The sequence below is a fragment of the Marmota flaviventris genome, chromosome 12 (assembly GCF_047511675.1).
Source record: "Marmota flaviventris isolate mMarFla1 chromosome 12, mMarFla1.hap1, whole genome shotgun sequence".
In the NCBI taxonomy this organism is placed as follows: domain Eukaryota; kingdom Metazoa; phylum Chordata; class Mammalia; order Rodentia; family Sciuridae; genus Marmota; species Marmota flaviventris.
The window spans coordinates 14,903,341-14,929,341 of NC_092509.1; the positions used below are offsets into that span (position 1 = coordinate 14,903,341).

The following is a 26,001-nucleotide window of genomic DNA, read 5'->3' on the forward strand; positions in this document are numbered from 1 at the left end:
TCCTCCAAAGATAGGGGCTGGCAGAATTTCCTTGTGGCAGTAGGCAAGTTCTGAGGGAGGTCTGATGATGCATAGGAGGGATTTTTTCAGAGTAGACTTTTCCTAGTTAGGGTTCAAGGAATCTGTTTACGAGGGGAGTACTACCCTGGATTGGTGCGTGTGAGTAAGACCCCAGGCAATATTGAGTAAGATGGGCACCTTTGCCTGAAGGCAGGGGCTGCTCAGGGTGGGCAGTGAGCACCTCTGAGTAGTGACAATTGAGAGGCCTTGGCTCTGGCTGTGAGATGATTTCTACCTCACATTGGAAAGGAGAAAGATTTTCCTCCATAAATACTTTAATTAATTTAAGTACTAGAAAGTATTTTAATTCTAGTACCTAATGGGACATACCTAATTTATTTCCCATAGTGGTCATTCTGATTGTGTTGGGATCTGAAATAGTCATGTATTGCATACACCAGTGTCAGGTTGTTGACTTCATTTAAATAAACTTACTCAGTGAGCTGAGTAGGTGAATTGTCTTTTATCCCCTCCCCACAACCTAATGAAATTCTGTATTTTAGAAATTTCAATAATTTGACCTATGGCTTCACAGCATTGGAAATTTGCATCTATTCCTTTTGGGCTTTGCAGATTCCAAAGCACTTTTACTTGTTTGAACAATTTGATTCTAACAACAGCCTAGGAAATTAGACGAGGTATTTATCAGTCCCCATAGCAAAACTATGAAGCCAGGCTCAGAAAGGGGATCCAATTTTCCAACATCACATGTCCAGAAATGGATTTCCTTGGGTTCTGAAATCAATGGAAACAAGTGTAAATTCAGATTTAAAGAACATACAGTTCATGAAATGATTGATAATCACAGATTGCACTGGTTGGTGAGGCCAACTTTACAGAGCTCAGAAACAATGGCGTACTGGATTCGACAGGACCATGTAATACTGTAGTCACCTGTTGCTGCCTGTTTCTCCCATAACTGAGCTGCTTCGGTTGGAGACTGTGTTCATCTCCCAAGGTGCCTAGCAGAGAGGAGATACTTGGTGAAGGTTTATTGACATTTGTGGGAAGCAAATCTTAACTACCAGATACCTATATGACATTAGCTGAATTTCTTAGTTTCGCAGTTGTTTATTGACCCACCAAATGAGATTCCATTTACCTAATCTGCAGGATAATAATGAGCCCAAGATGAAATGATTACATGCCTAGCACAAGAGCACTTCAAGGTCTCCAAATGTTAACCGTGATTCCATCTTTAAAAATTTATTTCGTTAGTTGAATTGTAAAATAGTTAAAGAAGTCATAATGAAGCCACTTCAACAGTGATATTGGAATTGCCCACATGGAATAAAATACCTAAAAATATTGTTAGTATTAATTCTTTAGTTTTGCCATTGTACAAAATAGTTCTTTAAATCCTCTGAGTTCAATTACCAGAATGATTTCTTCCATGGCAGCAGATGCCTTTGAGTGACACTCAACAATGGGTTATGGGGGTCTTTTGATGTGGCCAGTCCCTGTGTCATGCCAGTCACCCCTTTGTCTTTGAGTTATTAGAGACATTGATATGACTAGACCTTATAGCAGTGGGGGCATTAGCCTTTGGAGTCTTCCTTTTCCAATTATTGTCATGTACATACTAGGTAGTAATTTTTACTTATATCACTGAATTTTTATTAATTTACTAATTTGGAAGTTAATTATTAGCAATTAACCCAAGCTTCATCTGAAAAATAGGCTGAAAACTTCAAGCAATGTCCATGGACATCCCAAGTGATCACTAGACACACACTCACACAGTATTTTGTTGAATTTAGGCAGAGACTTGTCTACATTTCTATTAACCGGATAAGCCAACTGTGAGTAAGACAGTGACCAAAAGCAGGTTAACTTCATTTGATCTCTAAAATAGGATTTATTATTTCATGCTTTGCTCAGCACGTTCTAACTGTATTACTTCCACATGAAAATTTACAATTTTGACGATAGTTTGCCCCGCTAAAATTAAGATGACTCTCAGAAAATATAAACGCCATTCATAAATATATTCAAAAAACTCTATTTCCTCATCTAGGAATGCTGCTGCCATCTCCATTTGATGTTATTGCCTTTCCTCCTAATATATCAACCTGTTCACAGTTGATAAAAATGCACCAATGAGGTAGAGCAGGAACAGGTGCAGGTGCAGGTCATCCTCAGGTGCAAAGCAACCAGCTCACCATGAGCAACAGTGCTGCATTGATTCTCCAGTGTCAGCCTTCTTAGGCTCCTTTCAAAAACGGAACCAAAGGAATGCCCTCTGCAGTATGTGCCTCAAGCCCTCACCCAGCTTGACAATATTTTCAGGATGCAAGAGCACTTTCAATTACGTGTCGCTCCATTCTGTTATTTGTTATGGATCTCAGTTCCCATCTTAAAATGGAATTGCTTTTCCACATCACAAGGAGACTGTTGCTCCTGTACCTTCTGCAGACATAAAGCCGTCTTCATCTCTGTTACTGCCCCACTTACCTGCAGCATGGGCCACGGCAGCATTTTCATCTGTGATGTGCTCATGGTACCCCAGTGCACACCTGCCAGCACCTGGTGGGCTTGTCCCATGCCCTCCTCTGCCCTGTCCTGCCCTCCCCATCCTGCCCCCCATCCTGCTCCTCCATCCTTGTTCTGCTACATGCAGTGTGGCCTTACTGAGTGAAGTCACTTGTATTTGTTGCCATTTACAGTCAAGAAAATGGTGTGCATGCAAACAGCAGATAAAAACTTCTGTTCTGAATTATTATGCATTATGCAGAGCATTTTCAGGCACACAGCATCTATGATATTTATTTTGGTGTTAACTGTTCTAAATAATTTCTACAAGGGTTATCTATTTCACATTGAGTACATGAATATTAAAAGTAAATACATGGTTTATTGACCCGATTTTCTGAAGGAAAAACGTTATAGACGGGCTCACAGGGAAAGAATCAAAAAGTCTAGATGCCTCACATAATATTTTGATTTAAATATCATTTTAAGAGTCTTCTGATTTAAATGACTCATGAAAATGATACTGAGTATTACCAATGAAGAGTTTAGTTTGCTTATTGGCCTAAACTGTTCTTGCTTTCTTTCCTACCCTGTCATGAACTTACACACTGAGGAATGGACTTATCAGCCATGTGTGAAATTTAAACAAGTTGATTTTCACACTTCACCTGCCACAGGGTCTGAGTCCCATACGTGGTGATCATAGCTTGGTCACCAGATGTCATAGCTTGTGGGCTAACAGGGAAACGAGTACAATGCTTTTATGTACTTTTTTTAATGTTTATATTAGTTATCACAATGGTTTTGCTTCCTAATCCTACCATTACATGAAGCCTCCCACTTTGAAAGTCCCAGACTGCGGACTGGTAAGTCCATCAGCTCTCCGTCATTATGATCATCCGTGATTTTAGTTAAACACATGATCATTGCATAGTTTTCTTTCTTAGCCCAAAGTATTTATAGTCTGTGAAAAATTATTTTGTTTAAATACATAAGTATATTCATTCACGAGCTAATCAACTTTTTTTTTTTTTGCCATTTTGCTTTTAAAACAAATTTAGATTCTGGAGCAGACACTCATGTAACATTGACCTTTCTTTTTTTTCACTGACACTTTTTTTAAGAAATCAACTTTCATTTGTGTGGTGTTGTTTTGTGTTTGTTTCTTTCCTTGTGTTTTTGCTGTCAAGGGAAGTTGTGATCCAGAGACCATTAAACTGCAGTGTAGTGGACCAGTGCAGCCCTAGGAGACTTTGTCCCTGCCCCTCAGGCATGTCTGGTCCTGATGCTGCAGATGGCCTCTGACTTCCAGTAGCCGTCTTGCTCTCCTCTCTCACAGCTGAGTCCTGACATTCTGTCCTTGGGTTTGTTCAATTGGAGTGAAGTCTCTGCTGGCTCCTCCTCCTCGGGAAGTCACGCTACAACAGTCCTGTCTCTTAGATGTCTGAAGTTTTAGCTTTTTTAAATTTTCCAGTCAGTACACAAGCTGGTTAAAGATTTAATTAGAATGAGTTAACAAGCATTTTCTAGGTATTTGCAGTTTTCACAAAAATCTTCTAATTATTCTTTAATAACAGAAACCTTTGGCACTGTTCTGTGGATACGCTATAGGCTTTGCGTGAGTCATTTGGTCATGTCCTAGGAACAAAGCAAATTTAACATTTGTGACATACCATTTCTGTATGTACCCCCCCCCCCACAAAAAAAATTTACATCTTTAGGCTGTTTGTAAAATGTTGCCAAACCCATGCTGCTACTTTTAACAGAGAGAAATCTGAGTTTTGAGTTTCAAATGTTCTTTTCTTACAAAGAAAAAGTACATCTATCTGCCAAGCGCATGATTGTAGGAGCTTCAGATAGAGATGTGGCTCTGACTTGAGACCCTTAGGGTCCAGAGCAATAATGGGGTGACCTGCAAGTGGGGCTGGGGGCGAGAGGGGGGGTCTGGGCAGTCGCTAATGCTCATCCCTCTGCACTCCCCGCAGGAGAAAAAGTTCTGCAGGATGACGAGTTCACCTGTGACCTCTTCCGATTCCTGCAGCTGCTTTGTGAGGGGCACAACTCAGGTTTGTGAGCCCCAGCCCATGAGGTGGGACCGAGGAACAGATGTGTGAGGCCGATGACAGCAGGAGCTCTTGAACTCTATTAGACTTTAGCTTGAGTCAGCAAATAGTTCCTGATCATCCTGGGTGCAGTGGACACTGTGCCATGTTACACGTGGCTCTACTGCTTTCAAGGTCCCAGCAGAGCTGTTTCTCTGGATCACTGTCAATCATTCTTACGTTAGAGAAGATAGGTGATGGGTGAAAAAGAATTTAGATGGGTACCTTCAGAGGAACTTAGAAGTTTATTTCTTTTGCAGCACTTTACCTTGGGAGTTCATTAAATGACTTACCTAGTTAATTTCTGTTCACTGTTTAATATCTGGCTCTTCTCCAGTTCCGTGGGTCCATGATGGCAGGAATTACATTTTAGTTTTAGCTTTGTTTCCCTAGCACTTTGCATATGTAATTACTGAATAAATAGCTTTGTCCTTTTGTCCTTAAATATGAGAATCCCTTTTCAGTCTTGTCCAGGGCTTTAGAACTAGGATAAAGAACCAGTGTGACCAACATCTCAGACGAGAATTGAATATTGTTGTTCTGTGAGGATGCATTTTGGGGATGATCATACATGTTTTTTGAGAAATTTAAGTAATTTAATATTAAAACTATTAGATAAAAGGCTATTTTTAGCCCCAGTGATCTTACTGTAGACAACATTTACTTTGGTAGTTACTGGAATAACAACTTGTTTTGACTGAACTTTAATAGCATTTTCAATCTTCTGTAGATTTTCAAAATTATCTGAGAACTCAGACTGGCAACAATACAACTGTCAACATCATCATCTCTACTGTGGACTACCTGCTGAGGGTTCAGGTATGTGGCCTACAGGGCTGGCCAGGTGAAGCAAAGTGCTGGCCTTGTTAAACTCACATGTCTTCATTTGCTTGGGTTTGTGATTCTACCTGTTCATTTAGATATGTTGCCTGTGATCACAGTCTTTTCTTCAGTTCTTAGGGTGAAGCTCTCTCTGGTGTATTTCTCTCTGATCCTGGCTGCTACTTTGTTCTTCGTTTCTTTCAATATACAAACTTCTCCCCCTGGCCCCCACAGCCTTTATTTTTTAGGTTGATAGTATTTTAAATTTATTTCATTTTTCAAAGCACTTCTATACTCCTTCTTTGATAGATAATTTGGGGAAGAATATTGAAACATTCTTACAAATAGGAAGGTCTTTCCACCTGCTACCCTGAACTTGACTTTGGTAGCCTGAGGTTGATTCCTTTCTGCTGTCCTGCTATTTGTGTTAGTTTTAAAATTGAGCTTAGCACCTTATTACCTTAAAATATCTCTGATAGAATCATTTTGACACTTGGGCATCTTAAACAATAACAGCCCTGTAGAACTTTCTTTCCCCTCATTTTACTTATGAGAAACAGACACAGTATTTTAAAGGCAGGAAATTGAAACTTTGAGGTTTTATCCTTAACTTTTTTTTTTTTTTTTTATACCAGGGATTGAATCCAGGGGCACTAACCACTGACCCACATCCCCAGCCCTTTTTTGTATTTTATTTAGAGACAGGGTCTTGCTGAGTTGATAAGTGCCTTACTAAGTTGCTGAAGATGGCTTTGAATTTATGATCCTCCTGCCTCAGCCTCCTGAGTCACTGGATCATAGGCACGTGCTACTGTGCCTGGCTAAAAGCACATTTTTTTTTTTAATTTAAATCTTAACAGAGGGGAAAAAGTCCATTTTGAAGCAAATACAGTTGCTGAAAACATATTACGATTTTTAAAACCATGTCTCAAAACTCAAGTGTAGTTCATATGGTCAAATGAATTCTTTTATTTATTTATTTTTTACATGTATTTAGCCAACTGAAATCTCTTTAACATGTCAATGTGGAAAATTCCTGTTTGGAAAGATGGGTCTTATTGGAGCTTGTTCATGGTTGTTGGTGTTTTTGCCCAGCTGGTTCCCCAGGGGCAGCTTGGAGATCAGGGACATCCTGGTGTTCTTTCTGCTAACATGTCCCTGGCCTGTAGGAGAAGACAAGGGAGGGCAGAAGTCTGTAACCCCCAAAATATTGTTCCATGATGTGTCTAATTTTTGAGCTCAAATTGTAAACATGTAACTTTGCTCAGTGGGTAAATATGCATTAGTTTTAAGGTATCCTTACATTTGTGAAGTTTAGGTTCATCAGAGACAGAATTTTAAAGCTAAATTTTCTGCTTCTGTCTTCTCTGCAATGTTATTTATATCAGGGGAAGTGGTTTCCACATGTATGGTATGTTTAAGAAAATAATTGATTAATAGTATTTAATTCACAGATATTGTTATTTGCTATCTTACCTATTATTTTCAAATAATAGGACTGGACAGGTAGGTTTGTGATGACTTTACAATCTACCTTAGTGATGTCATTTCTGTTTCCCAGGAATCAATTAGTGATTTCTATTGGTATTACTCTGGGAAAGATGTTATTGACGAACAAGGACAACGGAACTTCTCCAAAGCTATTCAAGTCGCAAAACAAGTGTTTAATACTCTTACAGAATATATCCAGGTAAATGTTTAATCATTTCTGTTATTTCAAGAAAGAAAAATAAAAAGTCAACCGATTACATTGAATTCGATAGAAAAATGCAGTCTGCCCAAAGTGTTCTCCACATCTCCTATTGACCCCTTGTCTCTTTAACAATGACCACAACTGAAATATTAGGTTGAAGTGTGTATCTATACATAACGAAGTTGCTTTACCATTTCGCAGATGGGGATGTCATTAACTTATTAGAGGCCTGACCCATTCATTCTGTTGTATCTCAATGTATTAAGCATTCAATAGTCTTAAGAAAGGAAAGCGGAAGCAAAGGAGGGATTAGAGGATAATTAAGCCATGTTTTGTAGTATTTCCAGTAACAGTGAGGAAGATATTTCATCAACACTAAGAAAAAATGAGAAGAACATTTAAAAAATCATATGTGTGTTTATTATAGATAAAATCCAAATACCAAAGAGAATTATGTTATCTTACATTTGTTTATTTTATATTCTCCCTAGATGAAATCACTAGTCTTAAGCTTAGAGTTTTAAAAACAATTTTATATAATTCCAATTTTTTTGTGACCACTTTGCTATTTCTTAGCAGCCTCAGCAGCCACTATCCTATCTTCTGTCTCAGGGGCCAGTATTACCTTGAGTGAGCAATCCCTATATTCCATGCACCTGTGCTAAGATAAAACAGGAAGGAGAAACTTATAGTTCACTCTTAGACCAGGCATGATCTTGTGAGGGGAAGAGAAGTTTAGTGAAACAGCATGTCTTGGGGCCACTGGAAGGCAGGAACTGTGGAGTGGGGTGACTCACCCTGACCCTCCTCTTCATGGTCAAATCAAATGAAAGTCAAGTTCAAGTTCAATATGGTCTCAGTGTGTTCATATTCCTGTTTCCTCATTTTCCTGCCTTCCCTGATTGCCTTGGTTTTCCTCTGTGTCTAGAAAGATGAGGACAACAATCATGTCCTCATTAAATATATTTGGCCAATTACATCAGCAAGCAAGTGAATTTTGTATAAATTGTCAGTAGAATGGCTTCTGCGTTCCAAAAAGAGCCCAGAGTGGGCATGTCTTGTCCTAAAACACAGGAAACTGTGAACATACTGAAACTAGCAGGACCAGTGGAGTTCTCGATGTGCACAAAGCTCCTTGCTAGGTGTTGCTGTGGAACACGTTTCTAAACGCCTGTCCAGGGGCATCAGGTAAAGGCTCCTGGACTGTTCTGTTCATTTTAGCTTCTCTTGTTATGCCTGCAGGTGCGACCCATTCCTGTAACTTAACCATTCATGAAATATGTATTTTAATAAATACATGTTAATTTTGCAATAATTTTATGTTTTCAGAAAAGTTATAAAGAGAGTCCTGAGGAGGGTTTCTGTATATGATTCCCCCAGCTTTTCTAATGTTGGTATTTCACACAAATGTAGAACATTTGTCAACACCAAGAAATTAATATTGGCACAGTCTTATTAACTAAAATATATACTTTATTTTGATTTTACATCTTTCTGTCAATGCTGTTTTTCTATTCCAGGATCCAGTCCAGTTTCCTACATCTTGCTTAGTGAGATACATTTAGGAGACCCTAGCCTTAGTGTCCTTTTTCCTTATAAATATCAATATATGGAAACAAGCTCATCATTAGCTTTGTGCTTATTTTGGACTGCCTTTTAGACTACAGGATTGTACCTTGCTTTTTTATTCCAATTTTTGCTGACTATCGAACATAAGCAGAAGATAGAAAAACATTTCTGTAAAGTAATTATTTATAAAATTGCAACCTCGGTTGTAATAAAAGAGAAGAAGAAAAAGAATCATTTGACTAAAAGGACATCATATTTCACGGTTCCTAGAGTGAGACCAGGGATAATTAAGGAGAAAGCTTTATCTGTCTCTGCCTCAGGTCCCTCTGAAAGTGAGACTGCTCTGTCTTCCAGCACAGAGCAAAAGTCTGTGTGCCACAGAGGCCGAATACCTCAGAGGCCAGCGTCCCTTTCACATTGGTTATTGGTGCTAAGAAGCCACTGGATGGAGGTTGAGCAAGTCCTAGTTAGTCTTCTCCCTTTGTCTCAGGTTTAAAGGCGTCAAAGGACCAAACTTACAACCATTTAGTTTAAATCTCAATTGATTTTATTTTTAATTTTAGAATTGGGCAATCCTCCTTTCCATAAAAGAATAAATGTTCTAATGAACCAAGTGGAAGAGGTTGTTTTTAAGAGAGAAGAGATCAAGAAAGTAGAAACAATGAGAAGTCACTTTCCTTATGAGGCAGGCCTGGGAGACTGCACACTAGGAAAGTGACTGAGAGCCTCAGGTTACTTCCAGTTGCTTTTCTGTGTGAGGATCCAGGCAGCGATGTGTCCTCAGCCTGCCCATGGCAGCTGGCATATCTGGGAAGTCTGGCTATTGCCTCTGGTGATTTCTCTGAAGGTCAGATAGGTAGCTCCCTTTCAGCTCAGGGACCTGGCACTTTAGCTTGTGCCTTCGCATCCACCACAGCGGGGGTTGAAGGGAGTGCTGTGCATGGGTGCAATCTCCCAGGTGTCCCCCTTGTCAGCTTTGACCTACAATGCCTTAGGGTGGCAAGATCTATGTGCATCCCCCTCTGTGGGAGCTGAGCCTGGTGCCTTGCTCCTGCAACACAGAGGCTCCTCTCCTCCTCCCCAGAGTCGGGGCTTCCACACAGCTGATGTGACCGAGCGCCACTCTAACATCTCCTCAGTATTTTTAGTGCAGTCAGATCTTCCCGCTCGTTTGTGCAGTAAAATATGGAATATTTTGATGTGTTTTCAAATTTAAACTCACTATGAGTCCTTTGTGTAAAGGAAAGAATGAATTAGAGGCTAAGAGCTATGCCTTTTTTCTTTGAAAAAAAAAAAATCCCTGTTATCTATTTGCATGGTTGCTGTGGATGTGTTCAAAACCTAAACTATTGTAGAATTTTTCCTTAGGAGGTAAAACTGAAAATGGTCTGCATCAAAACATTTTGCTAGCCACACACACATTCTCCATTGCTGAAGAAAGATCACTTCAGAAGTGTCAGCTCAGAGAGCAGAGCTAGGTTTGTTGGAAGGTATAAACAGAGGCATATTAAAGTTCATTGAGTTTATCTGAGCATTTGGCTATTCCTGACTGCAGGTGGCTCAGCTCCACCCAGAGGCCAGAGGTGCTTAAAAGCAAGTGAAACAAAATTAATTAAAAAAAAATGTAATTGGTTGAAGCGCAAAGTCCCTAGTTGGAGTTTAGTTGGAGTTTCTGGCTGTTTAGCCTAAGTGAACACTGAGTTGGGGCCGGGTTAGCTTTTGTAGGAACCCCTGGCACCAGATCCCTCAGCCAAGTGGCCTCCCAAGTTACAGCAGATTCCAATTGCCTCAGATTTGAGATTTATGAAATTAATGACCAAGTATTTATCTTTTAAAAATCTCAGTGGTTGCACCATTTTGAAACAGCTGAACAACTAGGAAAACTCTGAAGAGGACATTTTTCCTCTGGGTGAAGGCTTTATCCAGGTTACTGCTTAGGAAGAGGAAATAATCACCTCATCCTGATTGCATTCTCATATTCTTTTCACACAAGGTAGTGACCACCAATTGATTTGACCCAACAACCCAATCACCTACTTCTTACCCTCTTTATCTAAAGAGATCAAAGCTAGGAAAAAAATGAAATGATTTGCCAATTTGTTTTGGCAGTGTCTCTTTATTCATAGAGAAATAAGACACATAAATCCTTGAGAAACTTTTTTTTTTTTTAGATTTATTGAACATTTCAAAGAAGAACATGCTTATCTCTCATGGCACCAATATCTTCTTTATCTCTCTTTCATTTTGTGTTTGTGAACTTTTTAGATTATATGCTAACAACAAGATTTGTAAACCTTGAGTTCATTTTCTCCCTATTATTTTCAAGTTGAATTTGGCAAATATGCTGCCAGGAATGATCTCTGTATGTTTGCTCCAGGGCCCTTGCACCGGGAACCAGCAGAGCCTGGCACACAGCAGGCTGTGGGACGCAGTGGTGGGTTTCCTGCACGTGTTTGCCCACATGCAGATGAAGCTGTCTCAGGTAAAGGGTCTTCTCACCTGACAAACTGTGACACTGTGATCGGCAGCGAATGAAGCATGCTTTCTTATGTTGAATGTTATCTATTTCACTTGTTTAAGGTTTCAGGTGTGTAAATATCACTTCTTTATATACCTTTTATTCCCTATCAAAAGATTTTAAAAAAAAATTCCTTTATGCATATTTGGGAACAAAGATTATTAAAGAATTGAATGTAATGGAGAAATATAACAGCAGATTCCATGAACACTGTGCCCTTCAGCGTCTTCATAGACAAGCTCCCTGGTGTTTACTTGTTGGAATCTTCCTCCCTCCATAGGCAACTACAAAAGGATCTGTAGCCTGTTGTAAATCTCTTGTTAAAAGGGAAGCAATTTTTATAGGTCCTACATAAGCTAAGATAACATTCACCCATTTCCAGGAAATTTAGCTTTCTGATAGTCAAAACAATGGCTTAAATGATAAGTAAATAAAGAATAAACAGGCTTGCCGCCATGTTTTTGTGTTAATTTGGGAGTGCCATCAGCTTCTTGTTTTCTCATTTCCAAGTCTGTTCCCTTGGAGACCAAAGGATGCATGAACAGAAAAGCTCTTAATGTCAGTCTTGAGTAAATGCATCCTTCAATACTGTGAATTTTAATGACGTATCCCAAGCTCTGGTGTATCTGTCAGGTGTATTTGCCAGGTGGTCAGGTAGAAAGAAGAATACTAGAGTGAGAGTCAGAACATTGCCATTCCAGTGCCCAAAGTGTCACTCACTCCTCATGGGTGTGGCTAGTTCCCTCCCATCTGAGGCTTCCCACCCGCCCACTGGCCTGTACACAGGGGCATACCATCACAGGTAAGCAAAGCTGGACACTGAAGTGGCCAGGAATGACCTTAGTCAGTAGTAAGTGTCACTACAGGGAAGCACATGGTGTGGACTGAACTCATCTTCAGCTTGTGTGGAGCTAGATGAATGGTATGTAGAGGGAGAATGAGAGAACAGGGATGAGGCTGCGTGGAGGCTCAGGGGAGGCTGGTCAGTATGATGTGATGAGCCCAGCCATGCCTGCCAGCTGTTATCTAAGTTGGCATCTGTCCTCTGCTGGAGGCTTGGAGACAGAGGCCCCATCCTCAGGTGGTCTCTGGAACAGTGCATTTTTGGACAGCTTTGCATTTTCCCTAGTAGGCATTCTGAGTGGGATCAGAGTCATGTTAGGGACATAGCCATGAGCTGTTAGGAGTCTGCTTGTCGCTGTAGATCACCTGAGGCCAATCAGGAAGAGAACTCAAAAGCCTAGCTAGGATTTAGTCAAGGAGAGAATGACAGTATGTGGATATTGCTAATGTAGGCCAAATATGGAAATCTCATGTTTCCTTTAATTACTAATGACATTTACTAAGTATAGGAAACTGACGTGAACCAAATTTGCACACTAGGGAACTCTCATTTGGTTTATTTTCATGGTTTGATGGCTTGCACAGGCAGTGTTGTGGTAGCTACTGTAAAGAGTCTCATGCTTCATGCAGTGCAGAAATTTACCTTCATATGCAGCAAAATCCAGGGAATTAAGTGACACCTTATACAAATTTTTAAAAAAGGAAAATGGAAATGAATAGCTTAAATAAAATGGATGAGGTGTGAGCTCATTATGTGATCTGTACTTGCAGGCACTGGATCTCAGCATAGTGATATTTAGATACAACATGTTCATGTAAAAGAATTTTTTTTTGTGGTACATAATCAAAACAAATAATCAAACACAAAAACCCAGAAAAATTCAACCAGAGAAATATTGGAAACCTTCATGACATTGTTTAGTAGGGTACATGTCAGTATTTGCAATGTGAGTGTTGGTAATACCAGTGGACAGTTTTGATTAGATTTATGTAAGATAATATTATCTCATATGCCACTGATATACCTATTTTATAGAATAAATAAATTTTATGTTAATATATAACTTTGAGAAATTAAAAGAAAATATACATTCTCTCTAGTGAAAAAGTTGTCAAATGTACAGAAGCACCTGTCTCACTGGCATTGGAGCTGCACTGCAGTTCCGGTGTCCCTTTGCTTCTTTGACACATTCACAGTCCTTACATATACTTTGCTGTGCATGAGTTAGAATCAACAGTAAATGCTCTTGAATTCTGAAGCAAATCTCTTTGTAATAAGCTGAATACTTACATCTGTCCTTCCCTTAGTTCTGCGATGCTCTGAGGTGTCTGCTATCTGCAAGCCATATCCTTTTTGTGAGAATAAGTATGCTGTTCTTGTGGCAGACTTTTCTCCTGTTATCTCAAAAGCAATATGTTGATGTTTTCAGGATTCCAGTCAAATTGAGCTACTGAAGGAATTAATGGATCTTCAGAAGGATATGGTGGTCATGTTGCTGTCCATGTTGGAAGGTAGTTTTTATTTTCACTTTGAAGTTTCCTTTATTCTTTAAGGATCAATATATGCTCACTTATGGAGTTGGCATGCATTGAAGAATAAAATAACACTCAGGTGTGATGGAGAGCTTGGTTTTGTTGTTGGCTTTATGATTCTTGAGAACAAGTTACTTTTTTTATAAAAAGGAAAATCTGTGTATGTCAGTCTGCATGTCTTCAGTGATATCCCACAGAGCAAACCCTCTAACAGTGCATAAGGAGGAATGTTTTGTTTGTCAGTTATTTTATAATAAAATTGGGGATTGTGGACATTGGCATGAACTCCAGCTGTGTAAATCTCTACTTTGACATGATAGCATATCCCTGCTGTGGGTTCCTGAAGTCTTGGCGAGGGGTGAGGACAAGATGTTATAGGGAGACCCCGTCCTGTCTCATCATCCCCCACAGAGCCTTGCAGCTGTCATTTGCCCTCCTACCTCTTACCAACTTATTTTTCTTTGCTCTTGCATTACCTTTCTGTGTCAGGCATGATGGTGAAGAGCCTGGGCTCCAAACCTGCAGCCTGGGTCAAATTCTGAGTTTTTGCTCCCTGACAGTGGAACCCTTGGACTAGTTAGGTTTCCATTTTTCAGTGTCCTCCTCCATAAAACAGAGATAATAGTAGTCTGATATGAGACTTATGTGAAATCATTTAAACACAACCAAAGCAACTAAAAAATGTTTGGTGTTGTGTTACCTCTCGTCCATCCTTAATTCTTTCCTATGCATTCTCTGTGTGTCTCCATCTCTCTGCCTGCCAGGCATGGAACAGCTCCACTTTGGTTAGCTAAGGAAGTTGTTCAGCCTGTGCTAGGAGTTCAAAGATGCAGCGTTTCTTAAAACCCCACGATTGGCAGTAGCAGGAGCAGTTTTTAACTCTCCAAACACAGGCTCTATTCATGACCTCAATCTAAATTTTGGTTTAAATACTAATAAGTGAAGCAGCAGCAATAACTTCAAACTCATCTCTCGTAATGTGCCAATACTGGCTTGGTGCTTACCTAATCCTAACAACAGGCCTATGAGTTTGATAGTATTGTTACCCAGGCTTTGCCAAGGAGGACACAGAGGTGCCAAGAGGCTAATCCTCTGGACTTGTGGAGCCTGGATCTGTTCCATCACTGTGGCTCCAGGTCTCAGCCATCCCTTGTTCACGGCTGCACAGATAGACAACATAGACCTCTCCCCAGGCACGTTTTCTACCACTTGTGCTTTGTCATATGACACATAACACATTCTGTTCAAGGGATAAAAGCAGACTGTGATTCTATAATGCAGAATAATATCTAATTTTTTCAAGGTTATCAGTAACCTGCCCTTTTCTAACTATAAGCACTCTGGATCATTGAAGAGTGGGAGGAAGGTACTACCATTGGGAATCAAAGGGCATAGAATTTGCCATCAGAGGATCCAAAGTCCTGACACTAAGTCTGGATGGTCATGTCATGCAGGGCACATTAATTTGTCCTTGCTAAATCTCAGTTAACCTCATTTGTAGAATCAGGATTAGTAAAAAGTGCCTGCCTGACAGAGAGAAGAGCATCCAATCAGGCATTGTCTTTGATAGTGATTTTCAACTCTAAAGGACTGAGTCAATGTTCATTTTCATTATTAATACAAGACTAGGTTTCAGTTTGGGGCTATTTGGTTCATTTTTTAAAATCTGACACTGTTTATTTTATTAATTTGAGGCAAAAATTAACTGTTATTAAACTATTTAAATGTTACCCTAATTACTTTGTGAATGTGGTTTTATGTGTGTGCAAAAATAATTTTCGATCATTTACTGAGACTCATCTACTGGGAGATGAACAGAGACACACTCCCTCCAGGTGTTATAACTATGTTGCGGTTCTCTCTGCGGGTGTGTGTTTTGTCAAGAATGTCCATTTTGCAAACACAATTGATTTCCCACCAGGTAATGTGGTGAACGGAACCATTGGCAAGCAGATGGTGGACATGCTGGTGGAATCTTCCAACAACGTGGAGATGATTCTCAAGTTTTTCGACATGTTCCTCAAACTGAAGGACTTGACATCCTCGGACACATTTAAGGAGTACGACCCCGATGGCAAAGGTGTCATTTCCAAAAGGGACTTCCACAAAGCCATGGAGAGCCACAAGCACTACACCCAGTCGGAAACCGAGTTTCTTCTGTCCTGTGCAGAGACCGATGAAAACGAAACGCTGGATTATGAGGAGTTTGTCAAACGGTTCCACGAACCTGCCAAGGACATTGGCTTCAATGTCGCCGTCCTCCTGACCAACCTCTCTGAGCACATGCCCAACGACACGCGGCTGCAGACCTTCCTGGAGCTGGCAGAAAGCGTGCTCAACTACTTCCAGCCCTTCCTGGGCCGCATTGAGATCATGGGCAGCGCCAAGCGCATCGAGAGGGTGTACTTCGAGATCAGCGAGTCGAGCCGCACCCAGTGGGAGAAGCCGCAGGTCAAGGAGTCCAAGAGGCAGTTCATATTCGACGTGGTCAACGAGGGAGGGGAAAAGGAGAAGATGGAGCTGTTCGTCAACTTCTGCGAGGACACCATCTTTGAGATGCAGCTGGCAGCCCAGATCTCCGAGTCGGACCTGAACGAGCGCTCAGCCAATAAGGAGGACAGCGAGAAGGACAGGCCAGAGGAGCAGGGCCCCCGCATGGGCTTCTTTTCCATCCTGACGGTCAGGTCGGCCCTGTTTGCGCTCAGGTACAATGTGCTGAGCCTGATGCGCATGCTCAGTCTCAAGAGCCTCAAGAAGCAGATGAAGAAGGTGAAGAAGATGACGGTGAGGGACATGGTCACCGCCTTCTTCTCCTCCTACTGCAGCGTCTTCCTGACACTGCTGCACTTCGTGGCCAGCGTCTGCAGAGGCTTCTTCCGTATCGTCTGCAGCCTGCTACTCGGAGGAAGCCTCGTGGAAGGGGCCAAAAAAATCAAAGTCGCGGAGCTTCTGGCCAACATGCCGGACCCCACTCAGGATGAGGTGCGAGGAGATGGAGAGGAGGGGGAGAGGAAGCCCCTGGAAGCCGCCCTGCCCTCCGAGGATCTGACGGATCTGAAGGAGCTGACGGAAGAAAGCGACCTTCTCTCAGACATCTTTGGCCTGGATCTGAAGCGAGAAGGAGGGCAGTACAAGCTCATTCCCCACAACCCCAATGCCGGCCTCGGGGACCTGATGAGCAGCCCCGTCCCCCTCCCTGAGGTGCAAGAGAAGTTTCAGGTACTTTATCTCTGTGTTCTGGCCACTCTTTATCTGGCCACAGGTGGGTACATCAAGTGACCCTTATGCCAGGTTTCCTGCAGGAGACAGAGCCATGTTGAATACCTGACTTGAATCTCCCAGGAAGAAATGGCATTTTGGTAGCAGAGCTAGCCCTTTTAAGATTCCTTACAAATTATTTAATCCCCTTTAACCATTAAGGTTGAATGTGGACCCTTGTGACATTAGTCCATTAAGCCCCCGTCTGTCCAGGACTTCAACAGCACTGAGTCTGACAACATGGGGGGGGTCATAGGTGAGTGTTGCTTTCAAATGGCCTTCAGCAGTGCCTTAATAGAGATGGAACTAACTAGAAAGTACTGACTGTTAAATAGGGTAGTCAGGGGGCTGTATGGGTTGCATATCTTAAACAATGCACACACACCAGAGTGGCTTAATGTAGTTTGGTGAGAATTAAGAGGTGGGGATTAAATTGGTCTTGAAGGATGAGTAAGATTTGAGTAGGTGGATGAGGTAAAGAAGAATATTTCTAGCTGGGTGCAGTGGCACATGCCGGTAATCCTAGTGGCTGGGGAGGCCTTGGCAGGAGGAACTCAAGTTCAGGCCATTCTTAGCAACTTAGCAAGGCCCTAAACAACCTAGTTAGACCCTGTCTCAAAAACATAAAAAGGGCTGGGGATGTGGCTCAGTGATAACGTACCTTTGGGTTCAAAACACACACACACACACACACACACACACACGAGAGAGAGAGAGAAAGAGAGGGAGAATATTTCTGAAATGAGAAAAGGGAGTAGAAGGAAGCCCAGAAAGTTCATACTGTGTGCAGAGGTAGAAGTGTGTAAACCACCAGAACGCAAGGCATGCGTGGCCCTGTTATCTCAGTGTAAGGAAGAGGGTGTTCTATGTTGGTTATCGTTTAGATGTGGTCACCTTACCCCTAGCCCCATAACTGTACTCACAGGTGATGTTCAATCCTGCTTTTCTTTTTCTGTTCTTATTCTAGGAACAGAAGGCAAAAGAAGAAGAAAAGGAAGAGAAGGAAGAGACCAAATCTGAACCTGAAAAAGCCGAGTATGTATAGTCCCTGTGTGTTCCTTTGTTTCAGAAAGTCTCTTTCTCATCCTCCCTGTATGGGAATTGTCATGGAAAATCTGACCCTGCAAAGGAGCTGTGTGACCAAATCTGCTGTCTCAGCCGTGAGGCTGTGACTGTGAGGACTTGGGTCCTTTGCAGACATGGGGGTAGAGCCCAGCAGGATTGCCACTCGTCTTCCTTTGCTCCAAGAGGATTCCATTTATGTGATTCTCTCTCAGCACTAGGCTCTAGAGAGTCCGTGAACACTTCCACGGTGACTGGTTGATGAATTTCAGTCTTTAAGCCCACACATGTCTTTCTGTTCTTTTAGAGAAGGGAGGAAATGAACATTCCAGATAGGTTTCATTGAATCCTATGGAGGGTAATCCTCAGCAGATAGTCCCAGGGCCATAGCATGAGACGCATCCTGAGGAATTTGTTAAGAACACGGGTTCCAGGGCCTCACCCCAGAGACTGACTCCCAGGGCTGGTGTGGAGCCTTGGAACCTGCATTTTCAGCAACACCTGGCACTGAGAGCACACCTATGAATTCAGCACCAGGAAACAAACAGCTGGATGCAGCAGTGGTGGTGCACAGCCTCCTCTTAACACTGGCTGTGTGTCAGCAGTCGAATCCTCCAGCTGTCCCCAACTTCCTGTCATCTCCTGTGCACAATTTGAAAAACGTGGGAAAGAATTACAGTTTTTAGACACCTATATTGCTACTGTTCTCACATTAGCATCTTATTTTTCTCCTTTCTCTCATTACTTTCACTGGACCCTTACTTATTGTGTATTCTCCGTAGTCAGCACTCTTCATTGTTGTGGATATGACACTGTTGTATCGGCTGGACAGATGGCCCCCTAACTGACTGCCAGAGTGAAACATGGGCCTGTGTAATTGTATGGCAGGCATTTCCATGGCAGCTCTTTACTTAATGTTAAGCTGCTGTTAGGCGTGCCTCATGCGCATCAGAGAGAGCTTACACACATGTGCACGCATCAAGTACTGTGATTCACTTTCAGGAAGGATTTATATCATTGCAACTAGAAAATGTTTAAGTCCTTCTAAAATTTCAGTCCTTCTAATTCCATTATTGTCTGAAATTAATGTAATCATATACGAATAATTTATATTAAAATTAATATATTTTACTTAATAAAATTAGTTAAATAAAATTAAAATAGTATATCACTACATTGATATACTTTCTACATGTGAACAACCAAATGCACAGACCTCTGATTTTAATTTTTAATGACTGAATGAAAAAAGTTGAACATTATAATTTAAAAATAAGCTACATTGGAAGGTAAAAGCAAAAAAGTTTTCATTTGTCACTCTGTTTTTCAATTAAATGTCTTTATTGCACCATGGGAATCTGCTATATATGGATATAAAGACCCTTTAAGCCTGAAAAAATGTCCTCTAGATTTGAACTTCACCAAATTATTTGTATGGGGGCCTGTGATCAGCAGGAAATCCTGCCTGACTCTAAACCCCAAAATATTATCATTCATTGAAAGAGAAATTAGTTTTCAAAAGTGATCTTGTGATCTTAAGTATTTGCTCACTTGTATATTGTTTTAGGCTACCAGTTTAGTCATTTTCTGAATAGCTTTTCTTTCACTCACCTGTTCTCACAGGGGAGAAGATGGAGAGAAAGAGGAGAAAACCAAAGAAGAAAAGGGCAAACAGAAGCTCAGGCAGCTTCACACACACAGATATGGAGAACCCGAAGTTCCCGAGTCAGCGTTCTGGAAGAAGATCATAGCCTATCAACAGAAGCTTCTAGTAAGATGTGAAGAATGGATATTTTTACTGATTTATTATGAGAACATACTAGTTCAGGCTCAGTTAATGTTCACTGACCTTCCTTGGGGGTTTGTCAGGGAATAACCGTTCAGTCCTGCAAATACAGTCTCTCCAGTATCTGCAGAGCTTGCTTGCAGGACCCCCATCCCTACAGCTGCTGAAGTCCCCTGTGTGACACGATGCAGTATGTGCTCATAGCCTGTGAACGTTCTCCTGTACACTTTCAAGCATCTCTACTTATAATTCTTAACACACTGTAAAGCCTATGGGAAAGTTTTATACTCTATTGTTAGGGTTAGAAAATGTCTATACATGTTTAACATAGAGGCAACTTTTTTATAAATATTTTTTGTTCATGATTGGTTAAATTCATGAATCCACATGAATAACTGACTGTATGTTTTATGTGACCACAATGATTGGTTAAATTCATGAATCCACATGAATAACTGACTGTATGTTTTATGTGACCACTTTAGTGTGTTTATTTTTTACAGTGAATGCCTTTGGTCCACTGCTCCCTGTTAAGCCAATAACCCCCATAGATATTCACACCACTAGAGACGCTCTGGCTTGGTGACCACAGCACAGTGCTCCCAGCGTCTTCCCATCAAGGCTCACTTGAGGGCAGCCAGTACATAGATTCTGAGGCCCTATCATTGATTAAGGCCTCCTAGGGTACAAGTAATTCCAAGTGAAGTTCCAGAACTGGACTAGTCCATATTTCTATAAAGTCATAATTTTATTTAAAATACAAAATCTAATTATAAAAATATTAATGAGCTTTCCATTGAGGATAACCCCAAATTATTCTTTGAATACAACAAATAAAATAAAAATGGAGAAGACAGTTCTTTATGTAGGGACATACACATTTTGAAGAAGTGGTCTCCAACATATACTTTCCCCATACTGTTTATTACAAAGTACATTTGAACACAGATGTTTTCTAGATAACTCTGGATAATTAATTGTTAAGTTGATACACTATTGTGGTTGCTATCGTAGCAGGTGTAGCTCTATTATAGATGGTTTAGAGGTGGAATGGGCTCTACTGGATCCTACGGGAGCCTAGGACAATGTTTAACTGCACTGAATAAACCAGGCAGTTGAGGTGTTCCTTCCCTCTTTCTGTCTTAGGAGTCACGTGTTCTCTTGTCTCTGTACAGCTTCTCTGTTTTCCTGATCTCTTTTCAGTTGATGTTCTTGCTCAGCAGTCTGCATGCATAAGACTAAACACAGCCACACGAAGCCACCACAGGTCCCCCATCTTCTGAGTCTTTGTGACCATCCTGCTCAGATAGCCAGCATTAGCTAACTCAATCTCTGTGACCTAGTTCCACCTTCCAAGGAGAACCAGTGCACCTGGCCCAGTTTGATGGCCAATCATGGTCCACTACACTGTGGCAGTAGCGGGGTTTCTGTGGGGAACTGACCCCAACAGAGATGGAGTACGCATACAGGGGATTGTGAGAGGTGTGATTACTTTGATCTGGATTCATGCTGCTCAAGTCCCTGGCATAACTGCATATAGCTCCCACTTAATATTAAACAAATACTTGACTTCCACATAACCTATTCCCTTAAACCCGTATCTTCTAGGTTGTATTGTTTGTTTTCCAACTTAGTAAGGTTTACCAACCATTTTCTTAGTTGCTCAGGCCCCCAAATTCAGAAGCTGTCATCTTCAAGTCTCTCTCACCTCAAATACAATCCAGCAGTAATTCTCAATCTTCCTCCCAAATACATCCAGAACCTGCCCAGTTCTTACCATGTCCATGGCCACCACCAAAGTGAAGCCACCTTATCAATATCACTTCTTCTGCAGTCCTGCGAGAACTTCCTAACTGCTCCCCTTAGTTCAACCCCTGCCCCCTACTACCTACCATCCTTAGCATCTGGAGTGATTCTAAGCACAACAGGATTGCACAAAGCCCTCCTTGAAGCCCCTCATAGCTTCTTATCCCATATGGAATAAAATAGTCATTGTAATATAGTAACATTACATTACTCAGGAACAATAATAAGGCTACTACTAATAATCTTATCATTTTAATAACTATATATATTGTATATAATAGAATTTAAGCTGGACATAGTAGTGCACCCCTTAATCCCAGCAACTAGGGAGACTGAAGCAGGATTGCAAGTTGAAACCAGTCTCAGTAAGGTAGGGAGGCCCTAAGCAACTCAGCGAGACCCTGTCTCAAAATTTAAAAAATAATAAAAAAGGGCTGGAGGTGTGGCTCAGTGGTTAAGCACCCCTGGGTTCAATCCCTGGTACCAATAAATAAACAAAAAAAAACAAAAAAAAATCAACAACTGTCTTATATTATAATTGTGATCCTCAAAGTACACTTATGAAGCAGCTTCTTCTATTATCCTTACATCACAGATGAGAAAATTATTGCCCCAGGAAGGTTTAAGTTATTGGTCCACATTCCAGTGGTAGGGACAGGCTTCATATCCAGGAATTGTGGTCCCAGGGTCATAGATTGGTTCAGATGTCATGAACCACTGCATTGTAATCTTGTGTCAGTAGCCTTCACTACCCAGACTCCTGCTGGCCTGACCCTGTGTACTTCTGCCTCCATCTTGTCTGTTCTCACATGTGTCCTTCACACTGTTCCCCAAACCCACCACCACCCGCCTTCATTCGCAGCCATCCTTGCTGCTCCATTCTTCCTCGTACATTCAGGGCTGTGCTCCAGGTGCCTCCTGAGATAAACCCTTCCTGACCAGCTGTCCCAAATCCCATCCCTTCCCTAATCCCTTAACTGGATATATTTTCCTCATAGCATTTAGCATTCCCTGACACTATCTTATTTGGCATTGTGCTCCTTCATTCTCTCCATGGTGACAGATACTCCTACACTGTGTTTCTACAGCACCAAGAATGGTGCTTGACCCATAGTGTTGGTCTAGGGCAAATGAAGGAAGGCTTTCTGTAAATTGTCTGCAGGTTTGGATTAAATGAGAGCGAATACATTATTTAAGTGGTCTGCAGATTACAGGTCTCTCAATTCAGTGATGTTTTATAACTTTTTTCATCTTCAGAACTATTTTGCACGCAACTTCTACAACATGAGAATGCTGGCCTTGTTTGTTGCGTTTGCCATCAATTTCATCTTGCTCTTTTATAAGGTAAGCATGTTTGGGGTTTTAATGACCAATATGAGAGAACAGACAGACCCAAGGAGTGTACAGATTTCACAGGTCCACTAGTGTGCATACCTAATCCTGTTCCAAATGAGAGAGGAAAGGGAGCTGAGGCCCATCGCTGTGTCCAGGAAGGCAGCATAGATTTGTGCCTTGGAGGAGAGAAGCGTCTCAGTGGGCTTCAACTGAACAGCATTTGATTTAGCAGGATGTTTATATCTGGGGGTCCCAGGGTCATTTGGGTGAATACCTACTTATTACTGCAGCTGGCTATGGCATGAGCTTGTTAAAGCAAATTATTTTGGGTCATTGTGGAATCAGACATCTAATTATTTCCTGTATGCATTGGAACCTTATAGCTCTTGGTTGGGTTAGAATGGACTTCATATTTGTTGCTTGCCTTTGGTGTTGGAAAGCTCTCCTGTTAGCCTTTGCTTTTAGTCTTTCCGCTGTGCAGTGACTCTATGTCCACTGTTTGCTAGCCAGGCTGTCTGCCTTGGGTCTGGCTGGCAAGGCCTCTTTGTATGCAGCAGACTCACTCTATGTACTTGGTTCGAATCAGGTCTCCACTTCCTCTGTGGCTGAAGGGAAGGAGCTGCCCACTCGAAGCTCCATTGAAAATGCCAAAGTCACCACCAGCCTGGACAGCAGCTCGCACAGGATCACTGCTGTCCACTATGTGCTGGAGGAGAGCAGCGGCTACATGGAGCCCACGCTGCGCATCCTCGCCATCCTCCACACGGTCATCTCTTTCTTCTGCATCATTGGATACTACTGCCTGAAGGTAACACAGTGAGGCACAGGCCCAGGTGTGTGCATGTCTACGTGTGCATGTTGGAGACTGGACTTCTACAGAAGCCAGTTCTGAGATGGAGATTACGAAGTTCATTTGGGAATGTGCTGGGCATCCTCACCTGTGGGCAAGGGCAAAACAGGATGGGGCCAAGAAGAAAGTTGGGCTACTGTGTAGACATGGCCAGGTGAAGCCAAGGGAATCCATCTCTGAGGCTAGGATGCTCCTGCAGGCTTTCTGTATCTGCACTGACCAGCCGTTGGTTGCATGCTGTCTGGAAAGGGCATATCTTCTTGCACCTTTCTTTTACGTGTTGAGAATTACTCATGTGATGGATAGTATTACCTACCACAGGAGCCCATACAAGTAAGTCCACCCCGCCCCCCCGTTGTGTCTCATGGCGATGATCCAATTCATTAGGACTCCTGCAAACATCCATGAGTCATTTTCATTGTTCTGTTACTAGATAAATATTGTTTGCTATCCTTGGCAGAAATGCTTTACAGTTTGTGTCACTTCACTTAGAAAATAACATGGCTTTATCCCTAAAGCCTTGCCAAGGGAGTAATGAGATGTGGTGAATAGAATTCAGGGCAGTCTCTGAGTGTTCAGGGCTACCTGTGCACAGCTGGTCATCTTTTCTCGGCGAGACCCTTGTTACTACAGTGCCTTTATTTCACTGTCCTTTGCCTCTGGTTATGCTGCTTCCAGAAGACTTTTGCAAAACCAGGGCTCAGGATAACAGACGAGAGTATAGAGAATCTGTTCAGTAAATTGTCTTTCCTTTTTCCCCCTTGTTGTATGGAGCTGCATATTCTTTGAGTACTTCCAGAACATTTGCATTACCACTGTATCTTGCCTGCATAAGGTCTGTCCACAGGAGACTATCAGTAGATCCTGGAGACAGAAGATTTTTGGCTGATGCTGAAATTAAAATTTATCTTTAGATAGCATGTAGACATGCTGAGTGTGGAATTACGAAAGAGATTTATCAGATAAAATGAACATTAATATGGTTGTTTAATTCTTTTGCATTCATTCACATCGATATATATATGAAATTTTTGCCTAGTCACCTTTTTCTTTTTAGACTGGTGCCATCAGTGCAAGTATCTATGAATCCCTATGTACTTAAAAAACGTGCGTCTTTAAAATATCTATTCTGTCTTGTTTTTCCCAAAACTTTCTAGATGTTTCTTTGTACCTAAAAGTAACTGATTCATTTTTATTCCATTTTTACCTTCCTGAAAGTCCAAGGGAAATATTTCTTTCCAGAAGCTGTTTTGCAAAGATAGTGACCACAGGAGATGCCAGTGAATCTACGCTAATTTTACCATGTTTATTTTTCCTCTGTAGGTCCCATTGGTTATTTTTAAACGAGAAAAGGAAGTAGCACGGAAATTGGAATTTGATGGGCTTTATATTACAGAGCAGCCTTCAGAAGATGATATTAAAGGCCAGTGGGATAGACTTGTAATCAACACACAGTAAGTAAAGAATTCTAAGAGACAACTCTGTGCTCAGAAAATTTGAGACATAAAAACATTTTCCTGCAGTTTATATAGATTTGTTAAAAGTATAGCACAAGTGAATGGTAGTTATATATTCAGCCAAGAAAATCAAAAGTAAGTGCATCAGCCTCCCAATGGATGCCCTCTGTGTTCCCAGCTCCTTTATCAGATAGAGCTCTGAGGCTATTTCTGCAGCACTGATGGGACTTCACATCCATTACCTGGTATCCAGGGAAGTGTGGTAGGCAGGTATAACCTGCAGTGCAGAGCTATCTCACCCAAAAGCAGAGAAGCAGAAACTGTGCATTAAGAAAAGAGGGGTCTCACTGAAGCACAAACACTAAATTTCACACTTTTAGTATATCTGAGTTATAAACTTTCCATTGGTACCATCAGGGAGCTTTGGTTAAACCCGGCTCTGTGTTATGAGAAGATGTAAAATGTGAGACAGAGGAACAAGGACCTCTCTATTCATTGGTTATTTAGTCTTATGAAGTCAAAACCCAAATGACTAGTGGCTGCTTGAGGTATATATCCACTGCAACGTGATTTTCTACCAAAAAAAGTATTAGTGACAATACTTTTTGAATAGTTAATACTTAAGAGTGAAGTACCTTGTTTATTAAGACTATTTGCTTATTGTTCCAGAGCTACAATGTGCAATAGGTTCTGAATTTTCCAGTGGGAATGATTTATTGGTGCATTTTATGTGCTTGCTCTGAATGTTAAATGTTTTCTTTAGCAATTCTGCCCCTTAATACTGACTCTGATCATTGGTCCCTTTTAGTAAACTCTGTGTCAGTCAAGGTGCGGT

The 26,001-nt window shown here is 41.3% G+C and overlaps 1 protein-coding gene across 1 annotated transcript in view; it reads left to right on the forward strand.

Moving 5' to 3' along the window:
- Nucleotides 1-26,001, forward strand: part of Ryr2 (ryanodine receptor 2) — a 478,528-nt gene that overhangs the window by 428,784 nt on the left and 23,743 nt on the right. The window contains exons 87-97 of the mRNA XM_027947992.2: nucleotides 4,518-4,598; nucleotides 5,365-5,453; nucleotides 7,018-7,146; nucleotides 11,096-11,200; nucleotides 13,510-13,591; nucleotides 15,534-16,831; nucleotides 17,838-17,905; nucleotides 19,556-19,703; nucleotides 22,782-22,868; nucleotides 23,446-23,667; nucleotides 25,033-25,163. Coding sequence (XP_027803793.2) covers nucleotides 4,518-4,598; nucleotides 5,365-5,453; nucleotides 7,018-7,146; nucleotides 11,096-11,200; nucleotides 13,510-13,591; nucleotides 15,534-16,831; nucleotides 17,838-17,905; nucleotides 19,556-19,703; nucleotides 22,782-22,868; nucleotides 23,446-23,667; nucleotides 25,033-25,163 — 2,440 coding nt within the window. The remainder of the gene's footprint in view (nucleotides 1-4,517; nucleotides 4,599-5,364; nucleotides 5,454-7,017; nucleotides 7,147-11,095; nucleotides 11,201-13,509; nucleotides 13,592-15,533; nucleotides 16,832-17,837; nucleotides 17,906-19,555; nucleotides 19,704-22,781; nucleotides 22,869-23,445; nucleotides 23,668-25,032; nucleotides 25,164-26,001) is intronic.